The sequence below is a fragment of the Puntigrus tetrazona genome, chromosome 4, assembly GCF_018831695.1.
Source record: "Puntigrus tetrazona isolate hp1 chromosome 4, ASM1883169v1, whole genome shotgun sequence".
Lineage (NCBI taxonomy): Eukaryota > Metazoa > Chordata > Actinopteri > Cypriniformes > Cyprinidae > Puntigrus > Puntigrus tetrazona.
Window position 1 is genome coordinate 20,319,804 of NC_056702.1, and position 15,867 is coordinate 20,335,670.

Here is a 15,867-nt window from a genome sequence, read left to right on the forward strand (position 1 = left end):
TGAAGATATACATATATGCTCATGCACTTACAGAAGAACAAAGAAAGAGAACACGGAAGGGGGAGGGAGCGTCAAAAGAGTGAGGAAGTAGGAGGGACTGCAGAAAAGAAAACCCACAAAAACATCCTGCAGAGAGAAGAAAAATGAAGAAAACTTTCTCCTAAGAATTGAATGTTTCAGAACTTCTGTTCAAGACACAGTTAACTGGAGAAACAAGGAACATCTGATTAATCGGGGTTAGTTAATAATACCACTTCATGAGATACTGAAACATACAGATTTAAAAGTGTCATGTACTGTTGATCTACACTTACAGTATCAGACAGCATTGAGATATTGTTTGCATTAGTTTTTCTTTTTGTTTTTTTGCTAAAACAACCAGTTTAAAACAACCTTTTGATTATGTCTCTATTAACAGCTTTATAATCCAAATGTTGTGCACTTAATCCAGATTTGAACACTTAGTTCAACATCTTAAGAGTGAAAACACTTTGGGTCTTTTCTTTTTATGGCCTGCAGCTGTAAGTATGTGAAGGATGATGGCGTCTGTTAAAGAGCTGCTCGTGGATTCACTGAAGGAGCTGGTAGAAGCTGAACTGAAAGAGTTTCATTGGCGCTTAAATTGTGAGCATTTATCAAGGTCTGAATTGGAAAAGGCGGATAGATTTGACACAGTAGACAAGATGATAAAATGTTTTGGACCAGATGAAGCTGTGAAGGTTACAGTAGAGATGCTGAGAAAGATGAAGCAAAATTATCTGGCTGAACAGTTGGAGAAAAATTACAAGCAAGGTAACATTACATTTATTGTGACTGTAACGTGATTAAATATTTAAGTTAAACCACTTTTTCCTCTTTGTCTCGCTGATGTGTTTAGGACATAAATGTTTCCCAGTCAATAATTCTCTCTTTTTCTCTCTCACAGCTCAGACTGAGGCAATATGAAGAAATCTGCTGCTGTTGGAGGTGAATTCACTACATATCCGTAAACAACAATTACTGCATTTAAATGTAAACAAGAACATATAACTCAAGCACAGGGCCAGTCATATCAGTGCTCTGAAAAACAATTTTCTTACTTTGATTTGATTATTATTTTTAGGCAGAAACATTTCAGGAAAAAAGTTAAATCAAATGAAAATTAAGTGTTTTCTTAGATTAAGAATTTTTTATTTATATATTTATACAAATCTGTAGAAGAAAACAATTTATTCAACTATCCAGTTCACAATAGTCACATATGTGGGCAAACTCTGACCTGGATGTGATACAATTGTTTATAAAAGTCGACAGATTAAGTATGTGACACTGTGACCAAATTCATTCATTGTCCTCAAGGCATGATTGCAATCACACATGCAAAGGTTCAATGAAGTAGATCAAAACATGTGGTAAATGCAGCCTCACATCCTGTTTGATGAGCTGGATGATGATCTCAACCAATACAAAGATTGTGATCAAGAAAACATATTTAGATATTGTTAGGGATGGACTGTGCTGTTTTCAGTTGTAAAAAAATATGATCATGCTTGTTTTAAAATATTTCTCAAATATGCCTTTTTTATTACAGAGCTGCAAAACTTTTTTGAATCTCACAAAACAAACATGAAGAATAAAGCTAAATGTATTTTTGAAGGAAACAAAGAAAATGAAGCACAACTCAAGGCTGTTTACACAGATCTGTTCATTACAGAGGGAGATATGAAAGAGGTCAATCACTAACATGAGATTCTGAAGATTGATGATGCTTTTAAGATTAAAAACACAGGACAAACCGATCAAATGCAATGATATATTTACTGAACTGAGGAAAAACAGTCAGAAAAATACTGTGCTGACCAAAGGAGTCGCTGGCATAGGAAAAACTGTCTCTGTGCACAAGTTCATCCTGGACTGGGCAGAAGGAGAATCTAACCAGGATATTCACTGTGTGTTTCTGCTTCCATTCAGAGAAATTAATTTAATGACAAATGAAGATTTCAGTCTCCATGAGTTTCTGCTGGAATTTTATCCTGACCTGGAGAACCTGGAGAAATCAAAGCTATATAAGGGATGTAAGCTAGCATTTATATTTGATGGACTTGATGAGAGTCGGCTGCCTCTAAATTTTAGATGGAAATCAATGAAAACTACTGAGAAAAAAGCATCTGTAGATGTGCTCTTTACAAGTCTGGTCAAAGGAACTCTGCTTCCATCAGCTCTTGTCTGGGTCACATCACGACCAGCAGCAGCCAATCAGATTCCTCCTCGGTATGTGGGTTTGTTTACAGAGGTGCGAGGATTCACTGACCAACAGAAGGAGAAGTACTTCAGAAAGAGAATCAAAGATGAGAGTCTGTCCTCCAGAATCATCTCACACATTAAGACGTCTCGTAGTCTCTACATCATGTGCCACATTCCTGTGTTCTGCTGGATCACAGCCACAGTACTTCAGGATATTCTCACTGAGAACAGTGAAGTGAAGATCAGCACAACACTCACTGAAATGTACATTCACTTCCTGCTTATACAGATGGACATGAAGAACCAGAAATATGAAGAACAAGAAGAAAGAGAATTCATAGAACACTTAGAAGCAAACAGGGAAATTATTTTGAAATTAGCCAAGTTAGCATTTGAACAGCTAAAAAAGGAAAACATTGTGTTCTATAAGGATGATCTAAAAGAATGTGGTATTGATGCGAGTAAAGACATTGAGTTCACAGGAATGATTGCTGAGATCTTCAAAAGGGAACATGGAATTCATGGAGCAAAGGTCTTCTGCTTTGTGCATCTGAGTGTTCAAGAGTTTCTTGCTGCAGTGCATGTGTTCATCTGCTATCTGAACAAGAACATGCAGGAGCTTCAGTTTTTCTTTGATGAGCCAGAAGAAAAATATAACAATGGAGACGTTACTGCAGAAGGCTATTGAAAAAAACATGAACAATAAGAGAGGACATCTGGACCTGTTCCTACGGTTTTTGTTGGGCATTTCACTGAAATCCAGTCAACACCTGCTTAAAGGCCTGTTCCAACACAACGAAGACTCCACAGAGAGTCTCTCAAAAATAAGTGAATACATTAAACAAGAACAAAACAAGCACAATATCTCAGATGAAGCTCTAGTCAACCTATTCTACTGCTTACTTGAACTCAAGGATCATTCAATATATGAGGAGATCCAGAGTTACCTCAGTTCAGATGAACATCCAGGAAGAGATCTCTCATCTTCAATGTGCACAGTCCTGACCTACATACTGCTGATGTCAGAGAAGGTGCTGGATGAGTTCAACCCAAAGAAGTTCACATCATCATCTTCAAATTCCGCTATACTCTTGTCAGCTGTGAAATGCTGCAGAAAAGCACTGTGAGTAATTTCACCAACTGCTGTTCAATAAAATGTTTTGTTTTACATCACTAAACAAATATCTCAAAACATGTGAAATATTTGACCTGATTATGAAAATTACTAGTTAATGCAAAATTCTTTTGGCAGATTTGATGGCTGTGGTTTTAATGAAACATGTTGTGAAACTGTGTCTTCTGCTCTACAATCAGCAAACTCTCATCTGATAGAGCTGAACCTGAGCAACAATCACCTGCAGGATTCAGGAGTGAAGCTGCTTTCTGATGGACTGAAAGAGTTCACACTGTCGACTGAACATACTGAGGTTTGACATTCACAATGTTCAAATAGGCAGTTAAATAGATATTTCATAACTATAGCATGATAAAAAAAAAAAAAAAAAAAAAAACATCCAGTTCATGCTGTAGTATGCTTATATCAGTCACATTTTCTATAAGAGCACAAGGCAGGCAATGTCTAATCCAAAAAAAAAAAAAAAAAAACAGCTAGAAAACCTACCTAGAAAACTAGGGCCAAGAAAAATCTTAGTGCTACGAATTGCTCTAATGACAAAATTTTAAGAAAATTCTCAGAAATGTGGGTGCACTAAAGAAAATATTTTAGTAAGGAAAAAAGTATTTAAGAAGGAATCTTAACCCTTAAAGGAGGTCTTAAGGTTTGAAACTCTAAGGAGTACACTTTTAAAATGCTTGAGAGATTCTTTAGCAGTGGAGAAAATGGACGAAACATGAAGAGGGAAAAGAAATGAGTTGCACAGAATGCATGATAGTGAGTTGATAATATGGTTCACATTTGATCGCACAGAGATCATGTTTGTGATTTTATAGAGACACACACCGACACAGAACAGAAATGCCATAGCAACAGAAATGGAAGTAATTGCTCCATTAACACATTATCAACCCGAAAAAAATTCAACTATGCAGCAGTGATGATTTGGGTCTCTTAAAACCTTCTATATGCAAAGTGATCACCCAAACAATTACAAAAAACAATTACATATGTTAGGTATGATAGCATGGTAAAAAAATATTTAAGAATATATATACACTGTGTGTGTGTGTGTGTGTCTGAGTGTGAGAGAGAGAGACAGAGAGAAAGAGAAAATGGTAAATGGTATTTTTTTCTGGAGCTTTCTACTGCATGGTACGACCTGGCTTGGCATGGTTCAATACAGCAGTGGCTTGGCTTGGCTCGGTTTGCATTTCCACTGCAGTTTAGTACAGTTTTAAAGTGGGCAGGGATTATTCACATTATAGTTATGGAGCTCACATTGTATTAAGGAGCTTGGGAGCCATTTCGGTGCAGGGAGCTCAGGGAGCCATTTTTAGTACAGGCAGCTTAGAAGCTCATAGATAAGTAAATCAAGGACCACAACCTTTGCCCAATGCCTGTCCACCCATTACTCTACCATGGCTATATAGAGGACTCATTACAAGTCATGATCGCTCGACAATCCTACAACTCTGCACTCTGAAGTCAAGAATTGATCTCCTGATGGGGTTCTCCCATACAGAGCCATCTAAGAGAGCGTTCAAGTCCAAGAACCTGTCTCAACACTGTCTCAGTGCACTTTTGTCAGAGATCCCGGGAGCACTACAATCAGGGGAAAAGTGAACAGGCAAAGCCGTTGTGCACAAATGAACATAAAACTGTCTTTTCAGGGCAATGTTAGTCTGCTTGTGTAATGATGTAATATAGTGCTACAGCTCGTTAAACCTGTTAAGTGAAGTAAAACTCATCTCACTTTAAACCTGTTTTTCTTAAATTTCCATTTCTGAAAAATCATAGCTCTCAGCCAATTTCAGAATGTCATAATGTTTATTATAGTCAAGCTGTGGACAAAATAAAAAACAAGAAAAGGCTTGGAAAGGTCTTGAAAAATGTAATTTCACCATCTGATGGCTTTTCCTAGATCGCATTATATATTTTTATATATATATATATATATATATATTCTTTATTTTCTTCACAGGCTGAGTGGTTGTAATTTCACTTCTCAATCCTGTGAAAGTTTGTCTTTAGCTCTACAGTCCTCAAAATCTGTCCTGAGAGAGCTGGATCTGAGTAACAATGACCTTCAGGATTCTGGAGTTAAACTTCTTTCTGAAGGACTAAAGAGTTTAAACTCTAAGCTGGAGATACTGAGGTTTGAAGTTTCAAGGGTTTTTGAGGTTTCAAATACAGTATACATGTATTTATTTATTATATCACACTTTTGAGATTAATTGCAAAATTCCAGATTTTCCATCTGTAATCTCACCGCACTGTCTTGTGGAGTTTGTCATCAGTTTTACAATCTTCAAACTCTGTCCTGAGAGAGCTGGACCTGAGTAACAATGACCTGCAGGATTCAGGAGTGAAGCTTCTTTCTGATGAAATAAGGAGTCCAAACTCTAAGTTAGAGACACTAAGGTAAATGGGTTTTTATGGTTTATTCTGCTCTGAATGCAATGCCAGAACAAAAACTCTGTGTTCATTCAATTCACAAATACAGGATGTTTGTCTTAAATCCACCTTACAGATTTTTGGTAGAGAGTTAGCTGCATCCCTAGGGCCTTCCTGTTGTCTCTGTATTCTTCCACCCCTGTCTCTGTCTGGATTTAAATACTCTTATTTTGAAGTGTGTGTGTTTCCCATTCCCATTGAGTTTTTTTTGTTGCTCTGTCCCCCTTGTTCAACAAAAAGTGTTGCACTTTTTTATTAGTTTAATTATTAGTTAAGGCTGCCATAGTTCATGCAGTCAAAAAAATTTTTAATAGTGTATAAAGAGGTTAAACATAGAGATAGAAGAAAAATTTTATCTCAGTTTTTTTGCAAATACTCAGCATGTCTACATTTTCTGTAAAGTAGATTTATGCTGAATGTTTCATTCATCATTAAGCGTAACTGTACAATAAACTAAGAAATATAGTAATTAATCAAGAATCTTTTTTGTTTTTAAATATTACTATTATATTCTTTCTTTCACTACTTTGCTGACAAAAATTCAGAAGCAATACTACTACTGTTTGTATCAGAGATCTAAAGTTTTACTTTTAAATTTAAAATACAGGATATATAATGTCCAATGATTTGGGTGAATATTTGATAATGCTAAATGATATTTTTTGTGTGATTTTCATTGCACAATACAAAAGAAACAATAGACAAACTGTATTATGTTTTTGTAGGTTGTCTGGCTGTATGGTGACTGAGAAAGGCTGTGAATATATATTTTTAGCTCTGAGTTCAAACCCTTCACACCTGAAAGAGCTGGATCTGAGCTACAATCACCCAGGAGATTCAGGAGTCAAGCTAATCTCAGAAAAACTGGAGGATCCACACTGCTCACTGAACAAACTCAAGTAAGTCAAGCGGAAGGACACTTTTGTTTCAGTATATTTGTATCCATATGAGTCTAGGACAGGGGTGTCAAAGCAACTCATGAGAGTTTAGTTCCAACGTTGCTCCAAACACATGCCGTGTTGCTTTCAAGAACACTATGAAGAGGATTCTGCAGAGTTTAGCTCCAACTCTGAAAAAAAACTCACTTGCCTGTAGCCTTAGTAATCCTGAAGACCTTGATTAGCTTGTTCGAGTGTGTTTGACCAATGCTGCCTACCACTGGTATGCATTCCAGGCTTTACTAGATCAATCAACAAGTAAATGGATGATCTTTTCATTATTACATAAAACGTTATTCATCAATATATCTACCTGCATCTTGTCAGTAAAGGCGGTAGCAGTAAATCTCCATCACCTGTTTTTAAATGGAGCAACTGCCTAGCCACCACCCAAGCAAAGAGCATATAATAACACCCTAGTAACTACCAGAATGTGTTATTAACTACACAACAATTACCATAGCAACCGGATGACAACAGCCTAGCAACCATTAAAAGCACCTTTACAGTTGTATAGCAACCCCCCAAGTACTTTAGCAACACAACATCTGAAAGTTCAGGTCCTTCTTAACACAGCATGCTGCACAACTTCTTGTCCAGGCCCTTGCCATTTCTAGGCTGGACTACTGCAAGGCTCTTCTGGCTGGACTTCCATCAAGCACAACCAAGCTTCTACAATGATTCAGAATGCAGAAGCACAACTGGTCTTCAACAAACCCAAAAGAGCTCATATTATACCTCTCTTTGTCTCCTTGCACTGGCTCCCGGTTGCAGCTCGCGTCAAATTAAAGACACTGATGCTTGAATATAGAACAGCCACAGGCTTGGCTCACAATTATGAATCTACCTCCTCTTCAGAAGTCTAAGATCAGCTATTGATCGATGCCACGTGGGACCATTACAGAGAGATTCAAAACCACTCTCCAGAACATTTTAACCCACCCTGGCTGGTGGATTGATCTTTCTACCCCTATCCGGAATGCTGGATCCATGTCAATCTTTAAACAAAACAGCTGAAAACTCACCTCTTTCAATGGTATTTGACCACATCATAAAAAATAAAATAAAACCTTCCTTTTCTACCTTTTACTTATTCAAACAATGTCTGAGGCTGGTATTGGCAGCACTTCCTCGTGTTTGTCTACCTCTTTACGATGAATCACTTTGTTTATCTCGAATTGCAAGTCGCTTTCGATAAAAGCGTCTGCTAAGTGACAAAATATAAATGTTTGTGTTTTGTAGTGTGTATCATGGAGGGGAATCCAGGATTATAGCAGGACTGAAGAAATGTACGTCTACGCACCCCCCCACACACACACATCTGTAGTGACCGTTGCTGTTGTTAATGTCTCTGTTCTTGTGTTCAGATGCCTGTTTTCTCACACTGGATGCAAACACAGCAAGCAATCATCTCCTTCTGTCTGAGGACAACAGAAAGGTGATGTGGGTGCCTCATTGTAATCAGCTATATCCGGATCATGCAGACAGATTTGATAATCCTCAGGTGTTTTGTCGAGAAAGAGTGTATGGACGCTGTTACTGGGAGATTGAGTGGAGTGGAGAAGTGTATATAGCAGTGTCATATAAAAGCATCAGAAAGAAGGGACGAAGTTATGAGTGTTGGTTTGGAGGTACCGATCAGTCCTGGAGTTTGTTCTGCAATTCTGTATATTACTCATTCAGACACAATAACAAAGAGACTCATCTCTCTGTGAAGCCCATCATCATCAGAAAAACAGAAGTGTTGAAGTTCCATAGAACAGGAGTGTATGTGGATAAGAGCGCAGGAACTCTGTCCTTCTACAGCATCTCTGACACAATCACACATATCCACACAGTCCAGACCACATTCACTCAGACCCTCTATCCTGGGTTTACTGTGTCTTATTTCGGATCACTGGATCTGTGTTGATGAATCAGAATAGACCACAAAGAGATTTTACTCATAATGCTTTGAGCTGCATTGTTGAAAAAGTCACAGTCACAGTGAGATGTTATGAGACTTCATGATAATAATACTAATTAATACTTCTGTCTAATACTCATCTTCTGTCACTGAGACAGAATAAATGTGTCAGAAATCCTCATATAGGCCACATGTCCACCAAAGCATTTTCTCAATTGTCCTAAATGGGAGTACTATGTTTTTTGTTTTTTTTTCACCAGGAGCGAGATTATGCTAAAAATATTACTTTCGAATAAACCTTAGTGTGGTTTTGTTGCATAAACACAATGTAGTTACAGTTTTTCCAGAAAAGAGTAAAATGTAAGTATCAAGTGTTACAAACAAAGAGGATGTTAAAAAGCAATATGATTAAACAATGATTTAACTTTTGTTTTAACATGGGATTTAGATATTTCAAACCTTAAACCATGATGTTCCAAATATCTTTTTTTTGGCTTCCAAGCTCAAGTGGTTTTTGAGTCATGAGACAAATGAAAATAGTAAAAAAAAAGAAACTTTTTTTTTCTTTAAGATATTTGTAATGACTGACTTAAAGCTTTAGACTGATTAAAATAACTGAGTGTATGTTCTTCTCTTGAATATGTATACAGTAACCACTGAGTACATGAAACAATATTGTAAAAATATATGTAAATATAAATGTGTCTCACGCAACTGTGTGTTAATAAAAAATTTTGAAAGCACACAAAAACAGAAGCATGTATGCCTACTGTTAACAGGAATTCATTAAAATAATACTATGTGCTCATTTAATGGCTTTTATTTACGATATGTGATGCGATGTGGGAGAACGTGTAGGATGTCAGTTTTCAAAAAATATCATTATTCAGTTAATTATTAAATTATCATTAAATTAAATTATTATTCTGTAACATCCTTTTCTATAATCTAGGAAAATATCTTTTGCAAAAGCCACTTGTTTGGAGCAAAACAAATGCAGTCTTTCTCTTAACTGAATATATAACCTTGTATAAAAATACTATGTGAACTATTAAGGCAGGATTTAAAAATGTATTCATTACTTGCTTACTGAAAAGTTGTTCCAAACCCGCATGAATTCCTTTTTGTTTGCTGAACACATTAGATACTTTGAGGAATGTGGGTATCATGAACCAACGGCCACCGGAGGGAACCTTCTCCCAGATACTACCCGCAAGGAACTACATTTTCCATCATGCTCACACCTTGGACCGATTGCGGCCCAGGTGCTTCCCATCACGCCGGCTATTTAAACTGTGCCCTGACTCATGCTTAGTGCAAAGTCTTATCCTTGCTCTGCTGGTAATTCTAAGAGTTAATTTCTTCCTATTGATTTCCCTGAGACTACCTTCGACTGTTTCTCGATTCTGTGTTTGAATGCTGCCTGCCCAATGACACCTGGACTTAATGACTTTGATACTTGCTGCCTGTCTCGATCTCTGCCTGTTTATAGATTCTGCCCTTGTCTTGTCCCTGACGCTACTGTTGACCTATTGCCTGTTCGACCACTCTAAATAAAGAGCTAGCACATGGAGCCAAACATCTCTGACTCTGCATTACAGTGGCTAACCAAACAGTTGACAGGAGCCATTGAAATCCCATAGTGTGGAGAAAAAAACATTATGGAAGTCAGCTGTTAGGTTATCCATACTCCTCAAAGTAACAACTTTACAGTAAGCAAATTGTGAACAAATTTCAGTTGTTTCAGAACAAATTGTATTCTCTGTTAAGTAGTCATTTATGTTTCATAAAAACTTTTGCGAAAATTTATTTAACAAATCAGCGACACTTAGAAATCAAATGTCCCCAACTGAGCAAGCCAGAGGCAACAGCGGCAAGGAACCAAAGCTTCATCTGTGTGAAAATGGAGAAAAAACCTTGGGATAAACCATGCTCGATTGGGGCCATTTTTCATAAATAGTGTGAGGTTTTTTTTGCTTTTTGGCTTCCGAGATATGATCGTAAGGCAGCTGCAGCTCAAAGTCGGACAAATGTTCTAACCAGAATTAATTGCTTTTTTCAGACGGCAGCCAATCAAACAAACCTATTATCTCTGAATATGCTTTAGTCACGACCGGGAGGACTTCAGTTACAATAGCATAGGTGCATGGCCAAGATGTCATTCTTTACATATGCAAATTTTATTTCTTAATTCACATTGAGATGTTTGCTGAAATTGTTGGATGGGGCAAAGACCTGCCTAGTAAATTTTCCAGCAAGTGCATGCCATAGATAAGCAGGTGAGCCAGAGCGGTATCCTTGATTTCCTGTCGTTATATTTGGAAACCTGGAAATAAATAAATAATATTGTATTACATAAAAATATTACTCCTACTACTCATATTACTGCTACTAATAATAATAATAAAACATTAATAAAGTTATAATTATAAATGCTAAAGTCTAACAAAAAGCGTTAAGAATGTACTTTTCAACTATATTTACAATGAGTATGCATGCTCCCAGTACAGTAACTTTCATTTTGACATCCAGGTTGCTTGGAAAGCTCAGGACGAAGTGCTGCCCTTTATTTGGTCCACTGTCTAAGAAAGATTTGATGATGTTTCCAACTGATCTGTGTGATGTTGCCTCGTTTTCCTCATTCAAAGTCATCAGCTGTGGTCACAGTGAAAAAGACAAGTGTAGGATATCAGTGAAGAGACATGTTGCAAAAGAAATCTCAAATCCTCAACTGAGTTGTACAGCTGATCAATGATTTTGGGTTGCGTGAAATCTGCACGCTGACTTCTTCCAAAAACTCACCAAAAACAGCTCGTCCTAACTCTGCTGAAATTCCAAACCTATAGCTGCAACCGACTTGCAGAAGAACTTCAAGAATGGCAAAAATATCATTAAACCATTCCTCTCGTCACCAAGGCAACGGCCGGCAGGGAAAACCCAAAGACGTCAGCTTGCTAGCTAACCGAAAGTGCCGTGACTCCCTCTGAGGAGCCACTGTCCCCTTTTTAGCCTTGGTGTGGTAAACACAACACCTCTTTTCTTGCTGAAACGGTGCAACCTAAAAGGTTAGCTAGCCATAAGCTAAATCTCTGTTTGGTAAATTCTCTCAGGTCGCAATTATAGAACTAGACCTTGGGACTTCTACTTAAATAACTGATTTTTACCCTCAAAACGTGTGTGTGTGTGTGTGTGTGTGTGTGCTTGATAGGTTAGTAATGTCTTGAATAGAATAGTTGTCCTCTGTATTTTCTGCTGTAAAATCAAACTTTACCCAGATCTTAAATCTACCTGCTCAGAATCAGGAAAGAAACTCATACCAGCTTTGCCTTTTTTTCGATGGTCACGAAAGGAAACAGAACTTTTCAGATACACTAAATAGTGCTAAATGTTAGATGGATGGGTCTATGGAGTGTATCCTATGCAAATTGAATCAGTGTGACCAGAGCAATTCGAACCTTTAGGATTTGATTAACCTAGTTAATATAATAGAGTAGTGTAAGATAAAAACAACAAGACTGGATTTGCAACTTAATCTTTGTTAATCTTGCTGCTGCAATTAGAGTGCATGCTAGTTCTAGCTTTTAAACCAATTTTAAACCCATTTTAAACCCAAAAGCAACACATCTGTTTCTGGGTCAGGTTTTTTGGCTTCAGTGTGGGGATCAAATTTCCCCAGAAATGTAAAAAAACCTGAAATCATCTACAGCCAGTGCGGGTCAGCTTAATCAGCATATACTAAAGTTTTATAAAAATATAGGTTGGAGGATAGAAAATATCTTTGGTCAGTCAAATTTCAGTGTGTGTATGCGATTCACCTCAAAGTTGTCCTCTTCACAGCAGTCACAGTTTACACACGGTCCCTCAATCCTAAATTGCGGCTGGCCTCGTTCATTCTCAAGAGTGAATTTTTTCGGCATGAAAACATGGCAGTTGTGTCGAACATATCCGATGGGACTGCCTGGCGGAGACTGAACTTCCAGCTAAAATATACATACAACATATAATACACGCTACGTAGCAAAATGAATGAGCAAGCAGAGAATTACGTTGATACCTCATGGCTCCCGCAGCAGTGAACAGATGGGTGAACCAGTCTGAGAAGCTCTTGATTTGAGACGTTGGTAACCTTCATTATGAAAGGACGTGCACCTCCACGGAACTGCCTGTCACAACAATCACTGTCCTCGAGAACACTGAAGACCTTGTGCCCATGGCGATCCTTCACAATGTATCTGTCGACAGGCTTTACTCCACAGCATACTTTAAAAGATTATAAAGGTATGTGAGGAGCATGTACTTCATTTGATTTTGCGGCATATTATTCACGAGTGGCTAACAAGCAAACCTTCAGCAAGACATTCATCTGTTGTTTCTTCTTTGCAGATAAACAGTTGATCCATCTAAAATACAGTAAAATTAACGGCTGCCTGAAGTGAAAATCGAGCAAGTCAGAATAACACGCAGTTATGAGCATTGCTATTATTTTTAAGAAGCATCTCCAGTCTTATCTGACAATGGTCAAGGTCTCCAGGTGTGAAGAGCAGTGGAGCAGGCCTGGGAAAAGAATCATTGCTGCGATCTCTAGTGAAACATATCATGTGTGTATCAAACCCCTTATACAATTAAATCTATATGTCTTCATATCTACACATCTCGCCTCCACAAAGTTATTGTTGCAGTCAAGACACCCCAAAACTCACCTGACAATTCCATATTTAATTTTATCTGGGAACAGAAGGAACAAATGAGTTGTGTTTTAGATTTCCTTCTCTTTTACTATTTATAGATTACTGTAAATAGAATGTTAAAAACTTTCTAAATCTCAACACAAAATACACAATTCAGCTGTTTCAAATTAAATTATTATAATATTTTTATTAATTATTATTTGAAAAGCTCTTATATTTATAGAGATTTACATACCAAAAGATGGGACGAATCAGTGGATCAAATGAACAGTCTTTATTATAATTATAAGACACGTGAACTCGACTTTGAGACCCGACAAACACAGACTAAACAGACAGTGATGCTTATAAATACAGCAAAATTACTTTTTTTGACAAAATTATGTTATGTGGTTGAGAAAGGGGTTTGATCCACTTTCGGGTTGAGTTACTTCTGGCTTTAACAGTTCAAAACTATTTTACGGCCTATTTATCGTTTTGGTAAATTTCCATTTGTAGTTCTTTTTAAAATGAATCAAATCAAAAATAGGTTTCAAGCTTGGATTTTCCAGACTTCAGGCCTTTTGCACTGATGTCATCTTTTATTTAAAGTCAGTCAAGCTGCAGAATGGAAGTGGATCGAAATCAAATAAAATAAACAATGGCAGTTTGGATATTAACCACTTTTGGAAGCATTGTGTCTCTACCATTGCAGGTGGATAGTTTCGAACACTGGCTGGTTATGCATCTTCTCAAATATTGGTTTTGGATCATTTTAAACCAAAAAACACTCTTAACTTTAAACAAATCAGCAGCAACTCTATACATTTTAAATCATAGGGCATATACCAAGCCAAGACAACAGAGAGACTCAGGAGGGCACAATGAGTGAGCTAGGGAGATTCAACCTACTGTTACTCCTCAAGAACCTCATGATGAAAATTGTGCTTTCCAAGAGCAACAGCCTACGCTTCAACTTTTCCTGCAGGAAAGCAGTACTTCAGTTGACCATCTACAGGGGTCTTCTTTGTGGGAAGAACACCAATCAGCGAAGAGATTCCACTGCTGGTGGTAGAGCACTTAAGTGTGCCTCGTCCTACCCTCGAGTCACATGTGGAGGTTCCACAGATCTGGAAGCAGGTGGCACAGGATACCTGCCCCTGAGTGGAGGACCCCCGAAAGCATGGCCACCAGTTCTGGGTCTGATTCAGCAGCTGAAGCACCCGAGGGGCAGCCCCACTAAACACTGGTGTTTGCAATTGTCTGAGGTGAATATGTATCAAATAAGCTGTAAATATCACTGATAATATGTATGCTATGTGGTAATTGTGTTATTTTTTTATAAATTAGCACCAGTACCAGTGACAAGCACAACTGGGCACAAGCTCGAAACAATCATGGGTAGAAACTCTCTTAAATCTATTCTGATTCATCAACGCAGTTTTACTGATGGTCCAACATTATAAACCCTGAACTCAGGATAGAGGGTCTGATCTTCAGTGAAGAGGATATGCAAGTCCTCAGCTCAGAACCCTATTGCCAACTATGCCAGAATCAACAGTGACTGATGTGAAGCATCATCGAAATGTATTGATATGACTGGATTGACTACCATGTGACTACACTACCATCTTCTGAAGAGCTGCTTTACAGCTGAATTGCATTCTGCTATATCAAGACTGGTATTGAACTAGGGTGGTGTGAAGTACTATAGAAATGTTCTATCTTTGTTTTCCTATTTGGCTCCTGGAAGCTGATTTCACAATTCAGAGTGCTGTCTTTGAACTTCTTTACAGCCTTTTTGCTGAAACTGTTGTGCATTCTTATGGCTGAGTGTGAGTTTGTTTAAATGGCTCTATAATCTGATGTAATGGTAACTAAATTACTATAATAGTGATTCCAACAATTAACATGTCATGCCTAAAGTTAAGGCTTTTTGTTCCTTCTTGTATACGTTTGTGCAGATACACATACAAGAGTTAAAGCATAAACAATCCTATGCATGAACATTTTTTCTAAACCTGATGACTAATGAAACAAAATTATATACTTTCGTGAAAATAAAGTGCTGCACTCGCAAGAATACAATGACTTTACCATCTGGAAGTATACTACGACAAAGTTACTGTTTTTGTCACCAAGCCAGCAGAGGAGCTCTTACCTCTGGGTGATCGGTGATCGCTTCCTCTGCTGCTACTTCTGTTTAGGACTATAAATACTGCAGCAAGCCACTCACCTGCAGGTTGCATTGTTCGCCTGTTCTATTGTTGTTTCCCGACTTCTTGTTTCCTTGGTTTTGACCCTGCCTGTCTTCTAATATTCTGATTGTTCGCTGCCTGACTCGACCTTCGCCTGTTTTGGATTTTGTTATTGCCTTGCCTTTGATACTCCTGTTTGCCCTGTTCGACGCCTGCCTGCTTTGACCATGCCTTTGTTTAATAAAAGCCTGCACATGGATCCGCACGCCTCAGACCCCTCATTCGTGACAATGACATTCTCCATATCTCCCTCTGTGATGAACAGTTCTGTGTAAACATCCTTGAGATGTGCTTCATTTTCTCA

At 37.8% G+C, this 15,867-nt stretch overlaps 1 protein-coding gene and 1 pseudogene across 1 annotated transcript; one reads left to right on the plus strand and one right to left on the minus strand.

Moving 5' to 3' along the window:
* Nucleotides 1-923: 923 nt before the first annotated feature.
* LOC122342970 lies at nucleotides 924-9,389 on the plus strand (annotated as a pseudogene).
* Nucleotides 9,390-10,643: 1,254 nt separating this feature from the next.
* LOC122343112 (phospholipid scramblase 1-like) lies at nucleotides 10,644-13,478 on the minus strand. Its single transcript, XM_043237449.1, has 5 exons — nucleotides 12,984-13,478; nucleotides 12,693-12,898; nucleotides 12,454-12,618; nucleotides 11,123-11,293; nucleotides 10,644-10,964 (listed from the first exon to the last, which is right to left on the minus strand). The coding sequence occupies exons 1-5, from the start codon at nucleotides 13,036-13,038 to the stop codon at nucleotides 10,878-10,880; spliced, it is 684 nt and encodes a 227-aa protein (XP_043093384.1). The 5' UTR covers nucleotides 13,039-13,478; the 3' UTR covers nucleotides 10,644-10,877.
* Nucleotides 13,479-15,867: the final 2,389 nt, after the last annotated feature.

Bases quoted from the DNA above. Each gene is read 5' to 3' on its own strand.
- LOC122343112 (XM_043237449.1), bottom strand. From the start codon at position 13,038: ATGGATCAACTGTTTATCTGCAAAGAAGAAACAACAGATGAATGTCTT. The intron at 11,294-12,453 runs GTGAATCGCATA...CTGTGACCACAG, and splicing joins GTGAAGAGGACAACTTTGAG to CTGATGACTTTGAATGAGGA. The intron at 10,965-11,122 runs GTAAATATAGTT...ATTTATTTCCAG, and splicing joins TGGGAGCATGCATACTCATT to GTTTCCAAATATAACGACAG.